This window comes from Vombatus ursinus, unplaced genomic scaffold (assembly GCF_900497805.2).
Source record: "Vombatus ursinus unplaced genomic scaffold, bare-nosed wombat genome assembly UNPS02014820.1, whole genome shotgun sequence".
Lineage (NCBI taxonomy): Eukaryota > Metazoa > Chordata > Mammalia > Diprotodontia > Vombatidae > Vombatus > Vombatus ursinus.
In genome coordinates this window covers 24,779,171-24,806,153 of record NW_020954598.1, presented here as the reverse complement: position 1 = coordinate 24,806,153, position 26,983 = coordinate 24,779,171, and the positions used below count along the sequence as shown (strand labels likewise).

The following is a 26,983-nucleotide window of genomic DNA, read 5'->3' as shown; positions in this document are numbered from 1 at the left end:
TTTCTGTTCAATACTGAATTCTTGCCCAAATAGCTAGATCTTTAGGTTTATCAAACACTAGGTTACTGTGCTCATTTGGTTCTATGCAAAATCTGTTGTACTGATCAACCTCTCTATTTTTAAACCAGTAACAAATTCTTTCGACAATTACAGCTTTATAATATAGTTTGAGATCCTGTACTGCTAGGCCCCCTTCCCATTTTTTCTGATCAGTTCCTTTAATTATCTTTTATTCCTTCAGATGAATTTTGGTTTTTTTCTTAGTTTTGCAAAGTATTTCTTTAGCAGTTTTATTGCTATGGCACTGAACAAGTAAATGAATTTAGATAATATTTTCATTTTAATAATATTGGCTCAGCCTACTCATGAACAATTTATATTTCCCCAATTATTTTTATAAATAAAAATAATTTATTTGTGAGAAGCACTTTTTTATAATTCTGTTTATATAGTTCCTGTATATGTCTTGGTAAGTAGACTTCCAAGTATTTTATGCTGTACATAAATATTTTAAATGAAATTTTTCTCTTCCTGCTGGATTTTGTTGGTAATATAGAAATGCAAATGATTTGTGTACATTCATTTTATACCCTAAAACTGCTGAAGTTGTTTATTGTTTTGATTAGTTTTTTCATTGAGTCTTCAGGGTTCTCTAAATAAGCTATCATATCAACTTCAAAAAGTGATAACTGTTTTCTCTTGGCCTATGCTTATTTCTTCAACTTCTTTTCTTGCCTTATTGCTAAAGCTAGTACAATATTGAAGAGTAATAGTGATAATGGGCAACCTTGCTTCACCTTTGATCTTATCAGAAAAGCTTTGCGCAAACCCCCATTACAGATAATACTTGCTCTTGGTTTTAGATACTACTTATTATTTTAAGGGAAATTTCATTGATTTCTATGTCTTCTAGTGTTTCTGTTTATAAACACAAGTAGATATTGAATTTTGTCAAAAGCTTTTTTTAGATTTACTGAAATAATTGTATGACTTTTGTTGTTTCTATTATTAATATGGTCAATTATGCTCATAATTTTACTAATACTGAACCAGCCCCAAATTCCTAGCATAAATTGTCAAAGTGTATGGTATTTGTGATTTACTGCTATACTCTCCTAATATTTTATTTAAAGTTTCTGTACCAATATTCATTAGAGAAATTGGTCTATAGTTTTCTTTTTCTATTCTGACTCTCCCTGGTTTAGGTATTAATATTTAGGTGTTTGTGCTGAAGAAGAAAATTGGCAGGATTCTTTCTTTGCCCATTTTTTCAAATAGTTTATACAGTACTGGAATTAATTGTTCTTTAAATGTTTGGTAAAATTAATTTGTAAATCCATCTGGGCTGGGGGTTATAAAAAATTCTAACTTAATATTTTATTTTTTCCCAACTACATGTGAAAACAATTTTAAATATTTTTTAAAATTGAGTTTCAAATTCTTTCGCTTCCTTCCTCCCCACCCCTCCCCCCAATTGGGAAAGCAAGATAGAGGTTATACATGTGTAGCCATGCAAAATGTATTTCTATATTAGTCATGTTGTGAAGAAAAAAAAAGAGGAAAAAAAACTCAAACAAAAATAACAGAGTTTTTAAAAAAGTATGCTTCAGAAAAGATGGACACTTCTGAACACAATGTGTAGTATTTGTTACATAGGTTTTCTTTCTTTCTTTTTTTTTTTTTTTGGCTAGGCAATGGGATTAAGTGATTTGCCCAGGGTCACACAGCTGGTAAGTGTTATGTGTCTGAGGCCAGATTTGAACTTAGGTCCTCCTGAATCCAGGGCCAGGTGTTCTATTACATAGGCTTTCTTGAAATTAAAATTTATTGCTGTATATTTTGAATCTTCTCTTACATTCTGCTATGCACATGGCAATGCTTTTTTTTTCTTTTCTCACTTTGTATTTAAGTTTTAGTACTTAAGTTTAAAATAAATTAAGGAATAGGGGCAGCTAGGTGGCACAGTGGATAGAGCACTGGCCCTGGAGTCAGGAGGACCTGAGTTCAAATTCAGCCTCAAACACATAACACTTACTTGCTGTGTGAGCCTGGGTAAATCACTTAACCTCACTGCCTAGCAAAAAAAAAAAAAAAAAAAAAAAAGGAAAGAAAGAAAAAAAGAAATTAAGTTCAATATGCATTCAGGCTCTTTCAGTTCTGTCTCTGGAAGCAGATAGCATTTTTCATAAGTCCTTCAGAATTGTCTTAGTTCACTGTATTGCTGAAAATAGCTAAGTCACAGTTGATCATCATGTAATATTTCTGTTACTATGTACAATGTTCTCCTAGTTCTGCTCACTTCACTCAGCATCAGTTCATACATATCTTTCCAGGTTTTTCTGAAACCATTCTGCCCATCATTTCTTATAGCACAATAGTATTCCATCACAATCATGTATTACAACTGATTCAGCCATTCCCAATTGATGGATATTACCTCAATTTCTAACTCTTTGCCACCATAAAAAGAACTGCAATAAATATTTCTGTACAAATAGGTCCTTTTTCCATTTCTTTGATCTCTTTGGTCTAATAATGTTATTGCTAGATCAAAGGTTATATAGTTTTATAGATCTTTGGGCATAGTACCAAATTGCTCTCCAAAATGTTTGTTGGATCAGTTCACAACTCCAAAAATTTGTCAGTGTTCTGATTTTTTCTCACGTACTCCAAAACATTTATCATTTTCCCTTTCTGTCATATTAGCCAATCTGATAGGTGTAAAATGGTACCTCAGAGTTGTTCTAATTACATTTCTCTAATCAATAGTTATTTAGAGCATTTTTCATATGATATAGATAACTTTAATTTCTTCTGGAAACTTCCTGTTCATATCCTTTGACCATTTGGGAAATGACTCATATTCTTATAAATTTGTCTCATTCTCTATATATCTGAGTATATATATATTCTATATGTAGAATAGTTTAATGTATATTTTATATATAGGATACATATGTACTTGAGCATGTATGTATTTTACATATATATGAGAAAGGAAGCCTTCATCAGAGACATTTGCTATAAAAAATTTGCCCTCAGCTTCTTGCTTTCCTTCTAATCTTGACTGCATTGGTTTTGTTTGTGCAAAATCTTTTTAATTTAATGTAATCAAAATTATCCATTTTATATCACATAATTCTCTCTATCTCTTGGTTGGTCATAAATTCTTTCCTTATCCATAGATCTGACAAGTAAAATATTCCATGCTCACCTAATCTGCTTACGGCATTATCCTTTATATCTAATTTATACACTCATTTTGACCTTGATATGTGGTGTGAGATGACGCAGAAACTATACCTAGTTTTTTACCAAATTGCTTTCTAGTTTTCCCAGCAATTTTTGTCAAATAGTGAATGCTGATGATTTATGTGGATTTATTGTATAGAAGCTGCTAGATCTTGTATTATCCTGATTATGGTTTCACAATATTTGAATTGTTTGCTTCTGGCTGTTTGCAGTATTTTCTCCTTAATCTGGGAGCTCTGGAATTTGGTTGTAATATTAGTGGGATTTTTCATTTTGGGATTCTTTTAGGAGGTGATGGGTAGATTCTTTCCATTTCTATTTACTCTCTGGTTCCAGGATATCAGGGCAGTTTTCTTAAATAATTTCTGGAAACATGCTGTTTAGTCTCTTTTTTTGATCATGGCTTTCAGGTAGTCTCAGTAATTTTCTTAAATTGTCTCTCCTCAATCTGTTTTTCAGTTCGGTTGTTTTTCCAATGAGATATTTCCCATTTTCTTCTATTTTTTTTTTCATTCAGAATTTTCATTTTGTTTTATTGTTTCTTGATGTCTCATGGAGTCGTGAACTTCTACTTGCACAATTCTAATTTTTAAGAAATTTTTTTCTTCAGTGAGCTTTTGTACTTCTTTTTCCATTTGGCCAATTCTGTTCTCTAAGGTGTTTTCCTTTTTTTAAAGTATTTTTTGTGCCCCTTTTAACAAGTTTTTGATTCTCATTTCATATGTTTTTTGCATCACTTTTATTTCTTCTCACAGTTTCCCTGCTGATTTTTAAAATCCTTTTTGAACTCTTCCAGGTATTCCAGGTAGTCTTTTTGGGGTGCTGTCCAATTCACATTTTTCTTTGAGGCTTTGCATGCAGCTTCTTTGATTTCATTGTCTTTTTCTGGATTCGTTCCTTGATCTTTCGTTTCCATATTACATTTCTATGGTCAGATTCTTTTTTTGTTGTTTGCTCATTTCTTCAGACCATTTCTTGACTTCTGACTTTTTGTTAAAGTTGGGCTCTGCTCCTGGCATGGGGAAGGCAGTGCCAAACTTCAGATTTTTTGTATTCCTATTTTCAGAACTAGTTCCAGGGGTCTGAAAGCTTTAAGTTCTAAGGTGAGATGATCTAAGGAAAGGCGTGGTTACAATTCTCCTGGCCTTTCTTCTGGCCCATGAGCCTCCACAAGCACTTTTACACCCCAAAACTGCAACTAGGATCCCTGCTTCCCCGTGGCTACAAGTGATAGTACTCTTCTCCGCACTGGGCTCGAAACAAGGGTTCCTACTCTCAAAAGTGATCACAAGCTCTCCTCTTTGCCCTGGAACTGTGACCAGTGCTCCTGCTTCCCAACAGTTGCAAGCACTACTGTGTTAGTATTCCATTCTGACCTGGAACTGTGTATAGGCAATGCAACAGGGTCGTACACCCAGTGCTAGTAAAAGATTGCCTGTAATCTTCTTCTGACCACTTGTGAGACACCCTCCCACCATCTAGGGGCTGAGAGTTCCAGAAGCTGCTGATACCCAAGGCAGCTTGTGCTATGCTCTTGGGGCCAAACACCACCTAATGAGATGGACTTTTCCTGCCAACCTCTGAAATTGTCTTGGGCTAGAAAATGGTTTCACCCTAACTTTTTGTTGGTTCTCCCACTCCAGAATTAGATTTCAAGTGTCATGTTAAAGTGGTTTGCTGGGGAATTTTAGAGAACCCAAATGCGTTCCTATTACTCTACCATCTTGGCTATATCCTCTACCTTCTCCTTTTCTTAATCAAATTAAGTGATGGCTTATACACTTTATTATTTTTTATTCTTCAAAAGACTAGCCCTTGGTTTTACTTAATAGTTCAATTTTTTTTTAAACTTTCAATTTTGTTAAACTTTCCTTTGATTTTTGAGACTTTTTTGTGTTATTTTGTGTACTTTTAATTTTTTTGATTTTCTAATTTTGTTTTAGTTGCATGCCCAATTTGCTGATTTGTTCTTTTACTGATGAAAGACTTAATAGATATAAGTACTGCTTTGGCTGCATCTCACAAATGTTGCCTCACTGTCATTATCTTTGATGAACTTATTGTTCTATGATTTGGTCTTTTACCATGCATTATTTAGGATTTAAGTTACTTCATTTCCAACTAATTTTTAATCTTAATTTCAAAGGTTCTTTATTAAATGTAATTTTTGTTGCATTATAGTCAATAAAAGACACATTTAATATTTTTTTTTCCTGTACTGTTTTGTGAGGTTTTTATGTCCTAATATATAGTCAATTATTTTGAAGGTGACATGAACAGCAGAAATACAGGTAGACTGCTTTCTATATCCATTCAATATTCTTCAGACGTCTATCATACCTATTTGCTGTTTTTTTAAAAACTGCATTTAGGCCCTTCACTTCCTTCTTGTTTATTTTTTGGCTTGACTTATTTAGGTCAAAGACAGGGTAAACTGAGGTCCCCACCATTATAATTTTGCCATCTATTTTTTCCTACAACTCATTTAACCTTTCCTTTAAGAATTCAGAGGCTAGGGGCAGCTAGATGGCACAGTGGATAGAGCACCAGCCCTGGATTCAGGAAGACCTGAGTTTAAATTTGGCCTCAGACACTTGACACTTACTAGCTGTGTGACCCTGGGCAAATCACTTCACCCCACTGCCTCGAAAAAATATACTAAATTAAATTAAAAAAAAAAAAAAGAATTTAGAGACTATGCCATTTGGTACATATATTTTCAAAAGCAGTAATTACTACCTTGATTCCTAAAGCTACCTATCTATGTCCTTGAATTGAGCTCAGGAATTGAGCTTTTCCTCTGAGTTAATTTAAAGTTATAATTAAAAGAAAAGTTCTCTCTCATCCTGGTAGTGCCTGGTATACTTCCAGGACATGGTTGTTATCTTTAGGCTCCACAAGTTAACTTGGTACCAACCCCAAAAGATATGTCATCTGTCCTTGCCTGCTCTTATGCAATTAGGGGAGTTTTTAATCTCTTCCACAGAGACAAGAAGTCTTGTAGTTTTGATCCCCTAACAAAGATTACAAGATGTAGATGGGTCCCATAAAACTAACATTCCTTAACTGACAGGGAGGGGCAGTAATTAGTCTTCTGTGAATGCCAGCCCACCTTTCTTAGTATAACCAATCATAATGTCCCTGCTGCCATGATAATGTCAACGTTGCCATCAATCATACTGTTTTCCATCTGTGTTAGTCCCTGTTTTTTGTTCTCTTCTACTTCACAAAACTACATGAAGGCTAGTAAGCACTACCATGTGGTCTTTGGTCACTGAGAGAGGCCACTGATCCTATTTGTTGTTTACTGCTAGCCTAGATAAGAGGCAGCTAGATGGCTTGGTAGATAGAGTGCTAAGTCTGAAGTCAGGAAGACCTGAGTTCAAATTCGACCTTAGACACTTACTAGTCACGTGACCCTGGGTAAGTTATTTAACCTCAGTTTGTCTTAATCCACTGGAGAAGAAAATAGCAAACCACTCCAATATCTTTGCCAAGAAAAACCCATGGACAATATGGTCCATAGCAGGAGTGGGGAACCTGTAGCCTCAAGGTCACATGTGGCCCTCTAGGTCTTCAAGTGCAGCCTTTTGACTGGGCCCAAATTTTACAGAAGAAATCCTTTTATTAAAGAGACATGTTCTGTGAAGTTTGGATTTAGCCAAGGGGCCACATGTGGCCTTGGGGCCACAGGTTCCCCACCTCTGGTCCATAGGTTCAGGAAGAGTCAGACATAACTAAACTACTGAACAACGAGTTAGCCTAACAAATTGATCGTGCTAGGAACCTCATCTCTAAGTTTACCTTAATTTTCAAATGTAGCAATTGGCGACCACGAAGGGATTGGGGGGCCCCCCATAAGACCAATCCCTAAAATAGCACCCCCCCTAAAGAAAAACCCCAAGAAAGCTCATCATGGAATTTTTCACCCGGGGTTTTTCCATGAAAGACTAAAAGCAGGGACCTGATTCTCACTCCTGGCTCCAATTTCTTCTGAGCTAAAGGTAAACTCTCCCCAACACTGTTGAGAAAGTTACAATTTTGTTCATCTGTCTTGGGGTACTATCTTGTATTTAGTGTGACAATTTGGAAATAATTGACAATATAAAGCCTAGGCAATCCCCTTAAGGAACCTAAACCGATGAAGAATTCCCTCTCCAAGCAGGGCTCTCAATTTATGCTGAGAGGGTATTTGGAAAAATCTTTTCTTCTTCCAGGGGGCGGGGCTCTTAGTTTATGCTGAGAGGGACTGATACCCCTCTTCTGGGAAGTCTTAAACCTCAGAGAATTTACTTTCTCTGATGGGGCTCCTGGTTTCAGGCCAGAAGAGTGCTTAAACTTTGAAGATTTCCTTTTTCACGGGGGCGCCTGATTTTAAACTGAGAGGGATACTTCCCATTAAAGGGTAGGGAAACTCATCTTCCCAACTGAGGAAAAAGGGAGCAACCAAAATATGGCCTAAACAATTTTTCTTAGGAGCTCCATTACAGAGGGTGTGTGTCTCCTCTTCTTGTTTCTGCGCCTACAGCATGATCTCTGGAGACATCTAGTGACCAAAATGAGAACAACAACCCACTTGTAAAACTTAACTGAGACTTGTGGGTGACACCACAAAAGTCCATCAGCCCTGTGTTTGATTATCTGTGCTTCTGTGTGTGTATAGAAAATTGTGTGCATAGAGATAAGAAGGAAAATCCGTGCTGACAATGCTTCTCTGTATCTGTCTGTATCATGTAAACTAACTTCCCCCCCCCCAGGGAAAGAATGGGAATATTTCTGAGAAGTTTTCCAAGTCTTCAGAAAGACAGTCTCTTTACTATGAATTTCTAAACTGTGGTTTCAATGTTTTTATAAATGCTGAAATATTTCAGTGAGTACTGCTTTGCAGAATTTGTTTTAAGAAAAAGAAAAAATTAGTAGAAATAAGAGAAGTCAAGTAGATTTGAGAACAGTGCCAGATGTTTTTTCTCAGTGCTTCCCTTCCCCAAATCAATTTAAAAAGACAAAAGGTGGGGCAGCTAGGTGGCGGAGTGGAAAGAGCTCTGGCCTTGGAGTCAGGAGGACTAGAGTTCAAATTCAGCCTCATACACATGACACTTAGAAGCTGTGTGACCCTAGGCAAGTCACTTAACCTCGATTGCCTCACTGAAAAAAGGAAAAAAAAAAAAAAGACAAAAGGAAACTCCTAGGACTATCAATAGCTCCAGGAACTCACTCCTTTTGTTGATAAGGCACTTAGGAGTAGATAAAGTTTAAATTTCTTCAACTCAGGGAAGCAATTTGAAGGTAAGTGAAGCTTAAATCTGGGTTAATTTTTACTTGCTTTTAAGCAGCTTGCCTTTAAGTAGTTAAATTTTTCTAACAACTTTGAGAATTGGTTTTGAATATTAGAAATTATAAATCCCAGTTTAACTGGGTCCCCAAACTGAAGTCGGTATATTATTCTCACTTGTTCTGTCTACCCCAAAATTTGAGGTATCTATTTTCAGAAGGACCTCTTAACCTTTTTTATAATAGACTGTGCAAAAATGCTAGGCAGTATGCAGGACTAGATGCATTCAAACCATTTGCTGCTAAAAAAAATTCTAAGATTTGCTTTTGTTAATTAATCCCTTCCAGAAATCAGATGGTATTTGTATGTTTTCCACCTTCATTGGCACAAAGAACCAAAACAATCCAGAAAGACAGTAAGTCTCCTAATTTATTTTATGCTGGACTTTATGATAGTGCTAAGAAGTGTATGTGTGTGTATATAAATATATATATATATATCTATATGGAGAGAGAGAGAGAGACAGAGAGAGACAGAGAGATATGGTTTGATTTTTTTTTTTTTGTTTTTGCTAAGAAGTATTTTTGTAAGCACCGTCCAGGGTGGCACGAGAAATGCTTTTTATGTTGTCACCCAGTATTTGACATCAGGACAGTGTATATAGGAATTACATCACTGGACTTCTGTGTAAAATAGAACTGAATCAAGAATGCTCTATACTGGCCTTGTATGTGATCACTATATAGTGTCAAAAGCTAATGGTTGGGGGCAGCTAGGTGGTGCAATGGATACAGCACCGGCCCTGAAGTTAGGAGGACCTGAGTTCAAATCTGACCTCAGACCAAACACTTGACACTTACTAGCTGTGTGACCCTGGACAAGTCACTTTACCCCAAGTGCCTCATTAAAAAAAAAAAAAAGACATTTAATAGGGTAGAAGCTGGTGATGCCATTGTTTTATTGTTAATCACATAATGTAAAATTGTTATTTGTTATCTGGAATACTGTTATCCAGAATGTCTGTCAGATATTCAATTGAATATGTTTCAAAACAGATAATTATCTACTTCAGTACAGTGGAGTAAAATCTCATTGTCTGCTAACTTAGCAAGCCAAATTCTATGGTTCTCACTTAGCTGTATAGAGGGGTGACTGAATAAGATTTAATTGCTGTCAAGCATTATTTGATCATCACTTCTGAAAATCATTAAAAGTGTTAAATAAAACAGGTTGAATGGAAGATACAAATTAAAAGTTTGCCACAGTCAGCATTTTTCTTTAGTTTTGAGTCATCTATCAGGTATTCTCAGTATATGTAAAATCCACAGCATTTAAAATGCTTCCATTTGGAAATATATACCCAAACTAGATTAAATTGGAGTTCTCTTTTAAAGTAAACTGTAGTCTGAATTTAAAAGAGGTACCTATATAAGTCAGAAGACTTCATTACAGAAGTTATACACACCTAGCTATAAACAGTACTTTACAACACTGAGAATAGCTTATATTGAAACATACAATTATTATTTTATAGGAATCTAAAATATGGGCAATGTGTTAAAATAACATTAAAGTAGTTAAGAATAATTAAGTGTCTTTAATCACCCCTTTTGAAAGATAGATAATTAAAACCGGGTATTTTAGTAATATAGGTCTTAGACATTTTCATTAGTTTGATGGAGTTTATAAATTATGTGACCTCAGCTACAATGAGATGTATTTGCCCTCTATCTGTATCTGTATCCTAAACTGTAAAAGGGATAAGATATGAGTTGTAAGGGATCATTATATACAATGTTTAGATAAACATTTCATGTTTCATGTTAATGGCAACTGTTACAGTTATCATTCAGATTGCTATATAAATATCAGCAAAAACCACAAGTCAAGCTAAATGCTTATCTCAGTTTCTCCAATGAAGTTTTACACTTTTCTGGACTCCTAGTTTTCTAAAATTAATTCAATGATGATCATGTACCTGTACTTTACATTTAGGACTAAAACTTAAATTGCTTTGGACAACAATTTGAGATTTAACCAGGCATCACATCATTTGGTAAAATTTTTATTTTAATGCTATAATATATTTTACACTTTCCTGGACTGCAACAATGTGAAGTTTAGAAATAGCTGCTTATTTGAAGTAACTCCAAGTAAGCCAGCTGAAAAATAGTTGAAAACAATCATATGAGGAAACTTTGTATGATGCAGTTCAGGGGTACCATGACTATATAAAATAGAAATAATTACCCCACGAATTTTTTAATATAAGCTAATCAAAAGCAATGGGCTTTGAAATGTGAGGTACTGCCAGCTAATGGACCTTGGGAAAACTGAGATTCAAATGTTACTACTAGTTATTATAAATCCAGATCTGATTTGGTCAAAATCTGTCCAAGAACTAATACATAATATACTTTATTTACTTGAATGAGTTTCTTGAAAAGGTATCTGGCTAAATTGATGCAACCTGATTGGTAGTAAGTTTCTTTCATGTTTTAAATGCATTCTTATATTGTAAAACTTGATAACATCATCACTGTTTAGAAAAATAAGTTCTCTTCTAATTCAGGTACTGTTGGGTTATAAATTCAACTATTCTTTGAAAGCTGTTAAAAATGTCATTGGAAAAAAGAAAAAAAGAAAAAAAAGAAAAAAAAAGAAAAAAAGGGGCAGCTACCTGTGTGACCCTGGGCAAGTCACTTAACCTCATTGCCTAGCCCTCCCCCCCAAAAAAATGTCATTGGAATCATATTAATAGTTTCAAAGATCTCTTAGGTTGAGACTTGCTTCTTGGGCACAGCTATAAGATCTTATCAGCCCTGCTGGTGAAACAACGTAAGATTCTAAAATGCTTAAGCCTGAGAAATAGTACTGGGGCGACGTGCCAACCTTCAAAATTCGAGGAACTAGTTCCATACCCAGTTAGAATGGGAAAATTTACACATCTGATTACACTAAAAAGTAAATTTCACTTAGACTTATTTTTTAGTTCTATTAGTCACTGATTTGAGTCACCTTAGTAGCCAAGTCTCTAAGCTTATTTCCTCCTCACCTAAAAGCTGCAGCTACCATCGCCCCTTCAGTTGAAAAGGTTTGTGACCTGGTCTTGGGAGCTCCACTTGTACTGCAGTGTCCCCATGATGCTGAGACCCTTTTACACAGGCCCCACATCTAAAACCTTTTATAATTAGAAGTCTATGTTCATCCAGATAAAGAACTGATAGACTTTGAAAGCAGATCAGAGCATACTATTTTCACTTAACTTAATTTTTTTGTGTTTTTTTTTCCTTTAGGTCTGTTTTTTTCTTCCACAGCTGTGACTAATATGGAAATATGTTTCACATAATTGCAAATATATAAGCTATATCAAATTGCTTACCATGTTAGGAAGAAAGGAAGGGAGGGAGGGAAGGAGAAAATTTTAGAACTCAAAATCTCGTAAAAACGAATGCTAAAAACTGTCTTTACCTATAATTGGAAAAAATAAAATAACATTTAAAAAAAAAAAGTCTATCTCATTCCCAAGCTACTGCTCAAAAGTTAACTGAAATAATTTTGCTCACCAGTCTTAGAGTTAACTTAGCTAATTTTAAATACCTTATAGTAAAAACATTTTCTAGTAAAATCAGCAAATATTTAGATGCCTTAAGTAGAATTCCACAACTGAAAGAAGATATTTACAAAATACCTTTAATAAGCTTAGAATTGATACTTCTAACATACTCTAGGTTGTAAATGTGTACAAACTGACCCCCACGCCAGGAATCTTTTGCTGCCTCCTCACCTCCACCTTCTGAGATTCATAATTTCCTTCAAGGCTGAATCAAGTGGTAACTCAAAAGGCCTTTCCTTCAGCCTTTAGTGACCATTTCCATATCAATTTACACTCATGATTTATCTTATATTTCCTTCTCTCTCTCTCTCTCTCTCACACACACATACACACACACACCCCATGAAATCATGGATGTGAATTTCTTCCTCTTGAATTTTTATCCTTAGAACCTGGCACACAACATAGTGGGCACTTAATAAATGCTTACTGATTGATTAAATAATAAGCATGTTTTCCATGTTATTATTTGAGTGCAAAAATCTTACCTAACAACAGTTACCTTGATCATTTAGAACCCATAAAACTCTATATTTTAAGACAGATATGATGAGCAGTGAAAGGTCACACAAAGTAGTGTAAGTATTATCTCATTTCACAGATTAAGAAACAGGCTTGAGGCTAAACAACTTAGATTCAAGGTATTGCTTTCCAGTACACTATGTAATGATTGTTTTGGCTAACTGCTCATTTTATTTGTCTCTACCCCTGTAAGTGAGATTTAGATTTTTCCCCAAATATATACCAGATCTTACTACAAGAGCCCAATAGCTATTATAATGGAGTTGATAGTCATTCATCATTTGAAATACTTATTAAACAATTTTAATACATAAGGCCCTGAACTAATCATTGGCACCTCCCTAGCCTTTTCTAGTAACAATTTTTTCCATTCACCTCATGCTTTGGTCATACCAGATTCTTCTTATCCATTAAACCTATATTCTAGCATCTCTGTACCTTTAGTCATGCTTTTGTTCCCCTATGACTTCTCTCCCCATATCAACCTGTTGACATCTTTTCCATACAATAAAACATGAGTCAAATGATTCTTCTCCAAGTCTTCCTTGATCCCAACTGATGACCTTCTACCCTCAAACAGAACATAGCATGTTGTTTTACATCTTTCTACTGCACTTATATTACTGTGTGTTACAGTTACCTGGAATTTCATCTGATCTCTCTACTAAACTGTAAGCTCCATGACGGATCGAACCATATCTTGTCTAAAGTCTGAAAAATATATCCAATACCTAATAAAATGTTCTGTATGTAACACGCATTTAGTAATGTCTGATGAACTGAAACGAAGTTCCAGACTTACAAGACTTAAAACAAAAAACAAGAACAAGTTGGAAAAATTAATTAATTAATTAATTAAAAATAATTTTTAAAAAAAGTTGCCATTCCCAAGTAGATCACAGAACACAAAAAATGATTAAGTGTTGGTAGGTCAACTCTAGCAAAATCTAATTACTTTTCCCAGCTCCAACCCTCCACCTCTAATTAGTTACAGTAATAGAATAGAAATGACAGACTTACTCCAAGACTGTCAGACTCAGTTGATCTATTACCTAGTTTCACTTAACTATTTTACCCATTTTTTCCCTTGTTAAAAGAGGTGGCTTGTTGTAGAGGAGAGAGCATATATATATATATATGTATGTATATAAAAACAAATTAAGGTGATGTAAAATTTTAAAAAATCAATTAAAATTAAGCTTTCAAAAAAAAAAACCGTAGATTGAAAAGACAGGTATCTGGATTCAGCCAACCAAATTTAATGAGTACTTACCTTCACAAATGCCATTGGAACCATTGCAGGTAGCATTGTCAAGGTGTGGTCTAGAAGAATCATCTGGTAAAGGATGTTTTATGTAGCGGCTAAAAAAAAAAATGGCAGTTAGTTGTCACATTTGTGGTATATGTCTATACCTAAATGCATACAATTTTATAACTGGCTTGATTATCAGCCATTTCATGTATACCACTGTAGCCTTATGCCTCTGCTCAGTAGTGAGTATGAACCAGGACAAGTCAAATTATTTTCTTAACCAAGAACATGGTTTCTAAGGGACAAACATGTTAAAGGTCCTCTGGCAGCCAAGTGAAAGCATTTCCCCAGAACATCTGGCCTAACTTGAAACTCTCCTAAATGGTATCTTTATCCAATTTTACTGGAGGAGACGTGTTAGTTATTAAAATACTTGAAGACTCCAGATGAAATACTTTGCAATATTGTAAAAACAGGTTAAGGGGAACCAGATTATGGAAACCTTAAACAACAGGCCAAGGGGGTTACTTAGGCAACAGGGAATGAATGAAAATTTTTAAATCATCAAAATGATTTGTCCAGATTGTATATAAAAAGAACATTAGTCTTGCAGCATGTAATACATAGATTAATTGGATGAATGGGCGAAGAGAAGAGAAAATAGAGGAAGGAAGAATAATTACGAGATTAGTTCAGGTAAATGACTTTGAAATGTTCGTGTCCATATGATATGGAGACTTGAGGAACATGTATGGTCTCATTAAGAAGTCTATAGTCTTCATGAGGACCTGAGTTCAAATCCAGCCTCCGACATACTCATTAACTGTGTGACTCTGGGCAAGTCACTTAACCCCAAATAGAAGAAGACGACGAAGAAGAAGTAGTCTGCAGTCTTACATTTTGGGGGAAAAAAAGCTTAGTCACTTTCTAATAACCTAATTCCACAACTTTTATATAAACAGCTACAGGGAGAAAGACTAAATTTTTAACTATGCTACCATTTTCCCCCAAGCCCTCCAAAAAGATCACAACCTAGAAATCTCTTCAATCAGATGATTTCCAAGTACCCAGAGGAGTCCTTTAATCAGTATAATGAAGCAATCATGGATGATTTCATCAGCTACTATCCTAAGAAATAGACAATAATCTACTTTATAGCTTACCCTGATATTTAGCAAACGTTTTCTACATGGCAAAGTGATCTTCTACAACAGAAGAATTCCTTGAGTTATGAAGCAAAAAGGAAACCAAGAAATAACTTCTAATGTATTCACAACTGACCACTGAGAAAACTGAGTCACTTGGCTTCCTACCTTCCATATGATAATCAATAACATCGGCAATTCATATATCCTCCCATGACAAGTGATGAAGAATTTCTAAAATGTACAGAAAATGTCTCAAAGAGAAAGATCAGGACAGCCAAGTCTTTCACTTTTGATCATCATTACAACATTGCTGTTACTGTGTACAATGATCTCCTAGTTCTTCTCACTTCACTTTGCATCGGTTCATATAGGTCTTGCCATGTTTTTCTGAAACCAACCCACTAATCATTTCTTATAGCAGAGTAGCACTCCATCACAATCATATACCTCAACTTGTTCAGCCATTCCTCAAATGAGGGATATCCTCTCAATTTTCAATTATTTGCCACCACAAAAAGAGCTGCTATAAATATTTTTGTACATATAGGTCCTTTTTTTTTTTTTTAAAACTCTTGGGTGCTGGTGGTAATCCAGGGTTGAGGATTGTAAGGTTAGAAATGATAAAAAGTCTCAAATCTCACAGATTCCAGGGTGGTGAATAAATAATCACTAAAATGGTAGAGTATGGGGTGAAAAGACCAGGCCATAATGAGAATAAGAGTTGGTTTAAGGGGATTATGTGGGAAATGCAGAAAGACAGAAGGTTGTGGGTCAGAGAATAACATTTCAAAGTTCAAGATCTTGGGTGGGTTGCAATTCCTGTCCTGTCAAACATGACACATGGCTGTAACCATGCCATGTAGAAGTGGGACCAATGTCTCTGGAACTGATAAGGTTAAACAATTTTCCTACCTTTTCTTAAAATGTCCTACCTCCCTTTACCTTCTAAATTCTAGTCAAGTCTTTATAAACCAACTCTATAACACCTCTTCCACAATGCCTTTCCTAATACTCTCAAACCTCTGAACCTCAAATAGCACTCTTTGCTCCTCTCCAATGGACTAAGGCATTACTATGTTCTTCTATATGTATGTCACATCCCTCTATTAGAGTGTAAGCTCCACGAAGCAAGGATTGCCTCTTATGTACAGACTTTGTACCTATCCAAGCACATTGGTATTCACAGAGTGGATGATTAATATTGATTTAACTAAAAAAGAAAGGATAAAGGATTTCCCAGTACTTAAAAAGTACACTAGGAGAGAACCAAGACTCTAGTCTCCCATATACCAATAGGTACTTGGTCAGGATGCTATTCCCCCTCTCAGAAATAAAATAAAATAAAATAAATGCAATATAAAAATATATGAAAAAGGATATAAAATGGATCTACATGCGAATTTAAATACACAATTCAAACTAAAACAACAATCTGAATGTTCAATACACACCTGATACGCTCACAGATAACCTGGTACAAGTAGTCAAGGGTTAATTTGTGCTTTGGGACAGAGATTAACAATGGTTGACCATACAGAACTGTCCCAGAAGATGTGCTTGTCTGCCTGATTTTCCTTTCTCTGAAGTAAACTGGAAAAGTCACACATTCTGATCCATCATCTGTTGTATTGCAGACTTCATATCTGTATTGATCATAAGAGAGAATAAATTCAAAATATGGAGCCTAAAAGCATACATTTGAAGGTTAGGAGTGTGGCTATCTGGAATAGACCATACTAATGATGAAACATGCTAGTCACCTCCTGATAGAGAGATGACCAGAGAGCAGAACCAGACATATATAGTTTTGGACATGGCCAACAAGGAATTTTGTTTTACTTGACTATACATGTTTGAAACAAGTTTTGTTTTTCTTTTACTCTCAATTGGTGGGGGGAGTTGGCATGGGAGGGAGAGAAGGCAGATTTTTGCTGAACATATGTATAGGTGTATATGTATATTAAGTATGTACATGTATGCATACACATATACATTTAAAAAGAACAAATCATTCTTCAGTTACTATAATTCAGGGCAGGTACAAAAAAAGAGACCGTAAGAAGAGATTATAGGGGTCAGGTTAGTGAACTTGAAGACTTTTTGTCGGTGAAAGTCTACTAAATTCTGAAGCAGCCTCCAAACATTAAGGCCAAAGCAGATCCCTGATTTCCACGATCATTATCTGTCCAGCTTTTACTTCTGACACAATCATATATACAGCTTTTCCACGCATAAAGGAAAAGGTAAAACAGATAGAGGGGCCAGGAGTTGCCTGATAAGCCTCTTATTTTCTCAGTAGGTTAGAGTTCTATTTAAAGACTGAAGTCCCAGTCTTTGACCAAAATTGTTTTCTATGTAATAGGTTTATAACATTAATTATGGATCACTCTTCAAAACAGGAAGCAAACTGGACAAATTATTATTTGCTTTATTTTAAAAACCAAATTGTAACATGATTATGTACTTTTAAAAAAATCAGTGAATAAAATCAATATTTACAAATCTACAAAACTGTCCTGGACTTGTCATTTATCTGACTTAGTGAGATATAAAGAAGTAAGATTTATTAATGTTTTTTCATAAAATGTAAATAAAATTGATAATTACTTGTAGTTTTCCCCTCTTCCTCTAGAGAGAGATCTGACCTTATTGATTCAATTGCTGAAACCCAAAATAAAAAACCCTAACATAATAAGCAAATCCAATAACAAAGAGGTCTGGTTACAATCTAAGCAAAAAGTAACAAAATGTTAATTCATTAAAATACTATGTATGGATGTGTTAGAAGCCAGTATCTTCATAAATCAAAACTGTCAGGCTTCTCTGAGAGAAAAAAAAAAAGTCCCTCCTCAAGCAGTTTGTTTGATCAACAGCCTGATCATCTGCTCTGACCCACACAATGCAGGCAAAGCTGTAAGTTCCTTTAACTCAATACACTGGTTTCAAGAAATTAATTTTCAATCTTGGATAGTAGTGATTACTGTTTCTTTACAGAAGGAGTTTCAGAAATTTTCTCTAAAAAATGCTTTTGTAAAGAGAGGAGAGTATATTCTGTTCAGTGTATTCACCTGCAAAGACATTCAAAGCAGAAGCAATTTACTACATACAAGTTAATGACTATTCTTTTTTTCCCTCAGAGAAAAAGGCAATCATTATGCCCCAATTCAAACTTTCCTAGCTATGATACGTAGCTGATTTAGAAAGGCAGGGCAACAAACTGAGTTGGCACTGTTTTTCTCTTCCCCTAATATCTACTGTAAAAATAAAAATAAGCATTACATTTAATATGTGTATATGTATATATACATGTACATAAATCCCATCACAAGTCATGTGTAAGGGGGGAGGGGACAAACAGAAGAGCAGTTTACTCAAATCTTTGAATTTTCTAAATTTTCGAGGTAGTGGAAATGGGATTTTTTACTCAAGGAAGATATACCAGAATTCACAGAAACATAAAACCAGTAGGGACCTCAGGGATCAACTGAGTACAACTTAGTAATTTGTTAGATTAGGAAAGAACAGTAAGAAAAAACAGCAAGGTTGTGGCCAAATCAGGACTTTCAGTTAAATGTTCTTTCCACTCTGCCATGATTTCACATCTTCATCTTTCTTCATTTCTCTTCCTCTGATCAGATTGATAGCAACACAACCTTCTAGTCAAACATATTCTTGACAGCAAACAGTAAAATTTAAATGTAGGTGAATTCTAAATATTCCATCTTAAAAGAGTTAAATGCTAACCTTAGAACATAAAATGTTCCCTAAGACATTCCAGTTTCTAAGCATCATGCTAACAAAGCCCTTGTCCTGTTGGGCTCTGCAGCACCCAGCAGTGCCCTGGCATCTATCCACAGCTGTCCATTACTGCCCCTAAAATACACCCACTGGTATACTATCACGTCAAATATGCCAACAAATTAAATCTGATAATGAACATGAGGACAACCACAATCAAAACTTCTGGCATATGTTCTCTGTAACATAAGATTACAAATAGTTGGATACTCACACAAAGATGTCATCCCGGGTCATAATATGATTTAAACCTTCATCCATTTGGAAAATTTTGTGGAACCGGTGATTATACACATCTGTGACCACCATCTAGGAGTCAATAACCACAGAAAGATTATAGGTTTGAGAGCCTACCATTAGCTAAAACAAACATAAAGTAATAATAGTCCCTTTTCTCAGTAAGAACATTACAGCTTACAAAGCGCTTTCACACCCATTATCTCACTGAATTCCCACACTAACAGGGGTAAAGCAGGCTGGGCTGGAGTTAACACCCTCATTTTATAGATGAGGAAACAAGTCCCAAGAGACAAAGTAAATTGTCCAAGGTGACCCTTGTTCTAATTCCAAATCCAAGTTCTTTTAATTATACCATACTGCTCCAAGGAAGAAAATGCTTTCAAAGTTTGACCACCAGAAGTGGCACTTACAGGGTACCAGGTTATGGGAACTTAAGCCAGTTGACTTTACCCTCCCAGCTACATCTGGAGGTTCTTTCACCACAAACCCTCAGGAGCCACCTCACAGTTCCAGTCACCCTAAGCCCAAGATAGTGACATTAGTCAAAGAAAACTGGATGTTTATATGAAAAAGGTTTTGTTTATGAAACTGAAGTGACAATGTATAATCAATATCATATTGCTTGCATTCTCAAGGGGTAGGGAAAGGGCAGGAGGAGGGAGAGAATTTGGAACTCAAATTTTTAAAAAACGAATATTAAAAAATTTTTTTAATGTAATTGAGAAACATTTAACCAAAATTAATAAAAATACAGTTTTTAAAAACATGGAAGAACACAAATGAAATTATAGCCTATTTCCTTTCAAATAAACACAGTATGGCTGGCCTACTGAATCTAGAGGGACAAATTTAATCAGCAGCAAGCTCAGAATAAAAGGCAATACAGGTTTTCTAATGCTTCCTCACAACATCTTATGAGCATTACCATTGCCCCTCAAAGTGACTCCAAATGCTGCTGATGGAAAGGAACACCAAAGGTCTGAGGATCTGGAAAGGGCATCAAAGATCCAGCCCTGTGAGGGGCAATCTAGAAGCAATTTAACTCTAAATACTATGTTTAATTTTATCAAAACTTCTTACGTTTTCAGCAGCAATACCGGAGAGCTTTGAGAGGGCCTCACACAGGTCAGACACAGCCCCCATCATTGGCACAGTCACTCGATACTATGAAGAAGGACAAAAAGAGCAGAAAAAGATTCAGGGAAGAAGCAGATGAAGGGCAGTCAAAATGGAGAGACAGGTCTGCAGGGGCCTGGTGTCACTGTAGTTTCCTGGTACAGCTACAGAATCTTTCCTAAAACCATTCATGGCAGAATAAGAGCATGAGGCTGCAAAGGTTACCTCTGCCCTCTTCAGCCTTAGAAAATTAACCAAGAGAACGAGTCAGACAAATCTGACCAAAGCCAACACCTCTCTTCTATAACGAGAGTGGCAGGCAGTTCGGAAATTGTATTATCATTTTCCTCGTCTATTTAAAGTTAAACTACTTTGTCCTTAATATTTGTAGGGTAGAGTGACGAAGGGAGAGGGGGAGTTCTTTAAGATTTACTGATTTACAGAATAAGAGTTTTAAGGACCTTAAAGGACCTTAAGGACCTTCAAGTCTAACCTACTCGATTTATAGAGATAGAAACACAGGACCAGAGAGATGCTTGTCTAAGGTTACTTTGTTAATAGCACTACTAACTGATCCAGGTCCCCTGTATCCTAATCTGGTAGGCTTTCCAAATTCATCATTACTTTTAGGCACTGTCTGATCATAAACGTTACAAAGTGCTTTGTACTTAACATCATAGGATCAAATTTTAGAATTAAAACGGACAATGGAGTAATTTAGTCCAAGACTTACACTACAAACGAAAAAAGTGACTTATTCAAGATCATATAAGCAAAAGAACTGGGATTTGAATCCTTGTAACTTTAAATCAAGCATACCTTCCAGTAAACTACATAAAAGTCTTGTGATAGTATTATATCCTAGTATACCTGGTAGTAATTATAAGTTAACTACATATTTATATATGCATCCTATTCCCTATGCAGGATAATGAACTCCATGAGTGCAGGGAACTTATCTTAATTACTTCCCCTGAAAACCTAGTATGAGGCTTAAACTTTGCTGTTAAAAGAATAACTGTTACTCCATTTTATAGACAGAGGGACTGAAATAAAGTGATTACCTTGTTTAAGGTCATATCGAGTCACTGGCAGAACAGGACCTTTGCTAAAAGACCAACTAATCCCATCTTAATTAAATTATCTGATTCACTACATGAATCTTAGGCACTGCTACCACTACCACTATTACTGAGGTAAAAAAGTACTCTTCCTTTAGTTCTCCAAAGTTCTAATTCTAATTCCTCTCAACAGGACACTCAGATAATTTTAGCCATCAGCATGGTATGTAGGCAAAAACAATAATGTGAGATCATAAAGGAGTCTAATCCTAAAGTCTAGTGTGTCTGTTACACTAGGTATACACTGCTTCCAGCATCTCCCTTTCCCATCCCAAAGACCCAGTGAATATCTCTGGGCATCAGGTCTGACATACTCCATATGATATATGGAATTCAAAATTTTCAAAAATTAAAGTTTCTAAGCAACTTCAAGGTAATATATATTAACTTCAAGTGCTCAGTATAAAGGTCTAGCTTTAAGCAAGACTTATGCTCAAAGGTCATCTATAGTCTTTCTTTCAAACACATACCCAGCGCCTGGAATTCTAAAAGAACCCAGAGACTAACACCACTTCAGATCTAGAAACTGAGATCTGAATGAAAACCAAGCAGATCACATACCTGGGTAGGTCTACACTGTGGATCTGCAGAAACCAAAAATACCTCCATAGTTCGATCTTTCTTCAGGGGCAAGGGGAGAGTTAAATAACAGAATGGGTCAAAAGTCACAGAAATTTTAGAACATTCTGGGCAGACCAATGTGGATTTGAAAAGGCCATGGAAAGTATCCACTATCACAGAATCATTCCTTAACCTGTGATTCTCCCATGCTTCCTTTGCCACCACCTAAAAAAAGAGAAAAAAATACTAGGTAAGCAAGGTTTCTACTTCACACATTTCATTTATGGGATTCCAAAGCAGCAATCCAAGGCAGACTACAAGCCTATCTACAGAAGCAAAATAACAGTCTGTTCCTAAAACAGGGAACAGAACCTGTCTTTATTAGCAGGACTTAATAAGCCATCACTGATTCCCACACTCCCCTTTCCCACTCCAAAGACCCAGGGACCATCTCCGGGACTCAGTTCCCTTTCTTTTGAAAATAAACTACATGTGTGTTTTGTTTCCTCTTTCTGGTGGTTCCTCCTATTGGTTCTAATTCTTACAACATCACTAATGTGAAAATATGTTTAATGGGAATGTATGTGTATAGCCTATATCAGATTGTGTGCCATCTTGGGGAGGGAGGTGGAGAGAGAGGGGGAGAAAAATTTAAAACTCAAAAGCTTATGGAAGTGATTGCTGATAATTCAAAATAAATTAATTTTTAAAAACTTAAAAAAATAAAAATAAAAATAAAAACTTTAAAAAAAATGAACTACATGACAGAGGGTCTAGGCATCAGGAAACCCCAAACTCAAATACTACCTCCAATATTCTCTAGCTCTGTGGTCCTGAACAGCTCAGTAGTAAAGTGGCAGCTAGTATCAGTTTCCTATTTTACAGCCTAAAAAACCAATACCATGCTTAAAGCATTTAGGTAACTCAATAGCAAAGCTGGCCATTAAACTTGGATTTTAATAACAAAGAAATAGTAGTAACAGTAACTTAACCTTACAGCTATAAGCTGTGGCCAACAAGACATGATTCTGATGTTCTGTTACCATCCCTAGGAAACAATGGTTTAAAAAGAACCTCTGTCTATTCTAGCTAGAGCTTGCCAGCTCCAAGAGGCCCCATTCTTCTCAGATCAATGGAGTTCATCAATCTGACATCAAATATCATACCAAGTCAGGCCGGCCATTGGCATCCTTTAGCTCTAAGTATGGTTTCTTCTTTACACGGTTCAGATCCTCATGTAATCCATCCAGAAGAAAGGCCAATAACTCTTGAGAATCTTGTTGCTGGTAACCCGAAAACTGAGGGGCAAAACGACCAACCTGGGTCTAAACAGAAACAAAATAAATAATTTTTAAAAATAAGTTGACTAGTATTTACCAAAAGAAGCTCATTAGAGCATTCTATTATAGGACAGCCTTCTTTCTCCCCTTCCAAGATGACATCAATCTATTAATGACTATTTTTGGGGTCCAGTCATTCAACTGCTAAATAAAGCTGTGATTTCACTAGGGAAAACGCTCCCTCCACCATATCTTCTATGCTTTAGTAGACAATACTTAACAAGATGCTGTGGCCAAAAAAGGCATTATCTAATAGCCAGCCAATTTTCTGATAACAAGCTCTCTAAGCTTGGCTATATTGGTCTTCAGATTACAGATACACAATTAATCCTGGGCTTATCTGAGAAGGCTCTCAAGACTTGCCAGAGCTTATGCCACCTTCCTCGGCCCAGGCAATCCTCATGGCATGATGAGGTATTGGAAACATATTTTGATGAAGGAAATGAAACATACACAAATAACACCATCAAAAGAAAACAGGCTACAGAAATTAAAAACAGAAAAAGGCAGAAGAATTAGCTTCTGGCAGGGCCCAAAATCTCTATTTTGCATATACAAAACAAGCTAAGGGCTAGAATAGGCAGCTAGTGAGAGGAGACCCCATTCAGTAGGAACCATGCCAAAATGCTTCATCAAGTATAAAACTAGTAATAAAATTTTGGGCGAAATGATCCCAATTAAGTTGCAAGGGAAGATATTTGGTTTTAAATCCCATGTTGCTGTTAAGGGAGGACAACGTCTTATCTCTTCTAATTATCAGTTTCTTAAGTTCTCAGAAATGCCATGTAGTCAAATTGATCCAGATTAAGGACTGTCTCAAAAGAATGATTTGTGGGAAGGCAAGGTTGGGGATTTATCCCCAAACATCCTATTTTCTTTAAATATATCATACCAATATACCATCAGATATACTGATGATATATTTCTTTTCCATCTACCATACTTGTACTTATTTAAATCATCTTGAGACTATTTTAAACTATACCCTGAAATTCTTTTTGATAATAAATATGTACATCATTATTTACAAATAATTCCCTAGAGGACAATGGGGCTCAGGAAAGACAACAGCATTGGTTTTTAATTTCAACAAGAACACAATGGTAACTATGCCAGAAATGTCTATCTTCCCTTCCCTTTTCTCTAGTTTCCTTCATTCCTTCTCATTCTTTAAAGCCTGACCCCAAAGCTACCTACTTAGGGAAAATTTGTAGGGTCTCCAATTCAGTAAATACCAGACAGAAAGTTACATGGGTGAGGCAGCAATTCTTACTTTTTATGCTTGTATTTCATTCATCTCTACTCTGATCTAAGTCCTCACTTTCTGATGGTACTTACACTGCTTTGCTCTTTTTCCAAGCTTTTAAGGTAGATGCTAAATTCATTAAGTTTTTCTTTTACTTTCTAACAAACATTAAGTATTCAGCACCACAAATTGCCTCGGTATTATTTTGGAAATATCTCTCAGCTTTTTATATGTAGTATCTAATGCCATTGTCTTTAATTTATTGTTTTATTTCATCTTTCACTTAAGCACTATTTAATAAATTATTTTTTACTTTCCACATGGATCTGCACCAGGAGGTTCTGACTTTTTGTCTGTCATGGGACTCTTTGGCAATTTGATGAAACCTATGGACCTTCTGAGAAGGTTTTTAAATGCATAAGATAAAATATACAGGATTACAAAGGAAATCAATTATACTGAAAAAGTTATCAAGATGCTTAAAAAACAAGTTCACTGAGTTCAGGTTAAGAACGGTCAGATCTATACCATTTACTTAAATATGTCTCACTTTATTCCATTATGATCCATATGTGTAGTACAGAATATGTCTACTCTTCTATATTATAGCTCTGGGACTTAACATGATCAATTTTTGTGTTCACTCCATGTATACTTCCAAAGAAAACAATATGCCTGTTTTTCTCATTAAGTTCTTATGTTTTTCTCTTTAAATTTTGTTAGACTTAGTTTAATACACTATTCAGCTCTGTAATTTTCTTGTTGAATTTAATTTTCTGATATAATGCAGTGTAGAAATCTCTAACTACTGTTATCTGCTTTTGTAAGACTTGAACTTTTTATGTATTTTACTTCAAAACAATTTGTTTCATATGTATTTTGAAGTATGTACTTTCATTTGGAATTATCTAAATTTAGTATTCACCACATAGCCTATGACAATGTTCTGCACAAGCAGAAATTTAATATGTATTGAAAGAGTCTGATTTTTCAAGACCACTTGTTCCAAAATTCTCTTCTTTTATATCACAATCATTTCATAAATTTGGCACACTTTCTTTTTTCTACCTCTCTATTCCTTAGCTACCCTACCAGACTTTGGGACTCAGAGCAGGCTGATTCTCTAACATCTGATACCACTTCTCTTTCTTGAGTCAAGGAAGTCCTTGATTTAAGAATATACAACTTATAAACATCCTATAGATGATCTGCAGGGGATTGCTCTGCTGATGACATTCTTTGCTGGCGAGGCCTGTCCTACCACTGCTGCAGGAACCTATGTCTATCCTCCTACTGACCAAATTTAATGACCCCAACACTGAGAAAGGAACAATCCAATTGATAGAGCCCGGGCTTCACTATAACTCTTCATTGCTCTCTGGACTCAAAACATAGAGATAAAAATACTATTTCAGCTCAAAGAAGCTTTTGGTTGGAGAACCTAGCTACCATGTAAAATCTATTACAAATCCCAAACAACCAAAGTGCACAAAACTTTCTAAACAACTGATTTGTAAAATGAGCACTTTCTGAACCTAAAGAAAACACTTTAAAAGGCCAGCTTAGGAGTGTCACTCACAGGCCCAATATAACTCATACTAAAAAAAAAAAAAAAAAAGCCTCATTTAAAAGCTAGAAAACCATGATAAGGATTCCCTATTGGACAAAAATGCTGGGAAAACTAAGACAGCAGTCTGGTAGAAATTAGATTTCTAATTAAATTTCAGCAATACTTCACACCAAAACCCATGCGTCCAAATGGACACATGACCTAGATATTAAAAAGCACACCATAAACAAATTAAAGGAACAATGAAATTACCTTTAATATCCATAGATGGGGAAAGGGTTCGTGACCAAGCATGGGATACAGAGTACAAGAGAAAATAAAATGGACAATTTTGATAACATAATATTTTAAAGTGTCTGCACAAACCCAATTCAACTAAAATTAGAAGGGCAACAGTTCACTGGGGAAAAAAATCTTTGCAGCAACTTTCTCTGATCAAGGTCTCATTTCCAAGTTATAAAAATAACTAATTTAAATTAAGAATAAGGCCATTCCCCAACTGATAAAGTCAAAAGATATAAAAAGGGAGTTTTCAAGGGAAAAAAATCCTGTCTATAGCCATAAAAACAGCTAGTGTTTATACAGCATTTTAAGTTGCAAAGCACTTCTCAAATACCACCTCACAGGTGAGGAAACTGAAGCTGAGAGAGGTTAATGTCTTGTCCAGGGTCACAGAGCTAGGAAATGCCTGAGGCTGGATTTTAAGTCAGGTCTTCCTGACCAAAAGACAATGCTATACTACCTACCTGCCTCCACATGAAAACATGCTGATTCCATCTCACACCCCCAACAGATGTTAGAGGGGCCATAGGAAACAGGGACACTGATGCCCTGCTTGTGGAATTGTGAATGAGCATAGCCATTCTAGAAAGCAATTAGGAACTATAAGTGAATAAACTGTGAACAAAGTGAACAAAAGTGAATAAACT

The 26,983-nt window shown here is 35.5% G+C and overlaps 1 protein-coding gene across 4 annotated transcripts in view; it reads right to left on the bottom strand.

Annotated features, from left to right (window-relative positions):
- The window catches only part of USP4 (ubiquitin specific peptidase 4), a 71,893-nt gene that overhangs the window by 16,079 nt on the left and 28,831 nt on the right, over positions 1 to 26,983 (bottom strand). For all 4 annotated transcript variants that reach the window (XM_027836869.1, XM_027836870.1, XM_027836872.1 and 1 more), the window contains 6 exons: positions 23,065 to 23,223; positions 21,899 to 22,123; positions 20,181 to 20,264; positions 19,075 to 19,169; positions 16,514 to 16,705; positions 13,936 to 14,024 (listed from right to left, as the gene is read on the bottom strand). In XM_027836869.1, coding sequence (XP_027692670.1) covers positions 13,936 to 14,024; positions 16,514 to 16,705; positions 19,075 to 19,169; positions 20,181 to 20,264; positions 21,899 to 22,123; positions 23,065 to 23,223 — 844 coding nt within the window. The remainder of the gene's footprint in view (positions 1 to 13,935; positions 14,025 to 16,513; positions 16,706 to 19,074; positions 19,170 to 20,180; positions 20,265 to 21,898; positions 22,124 to 23,064; positions 23,224 to 26,983) is intronic.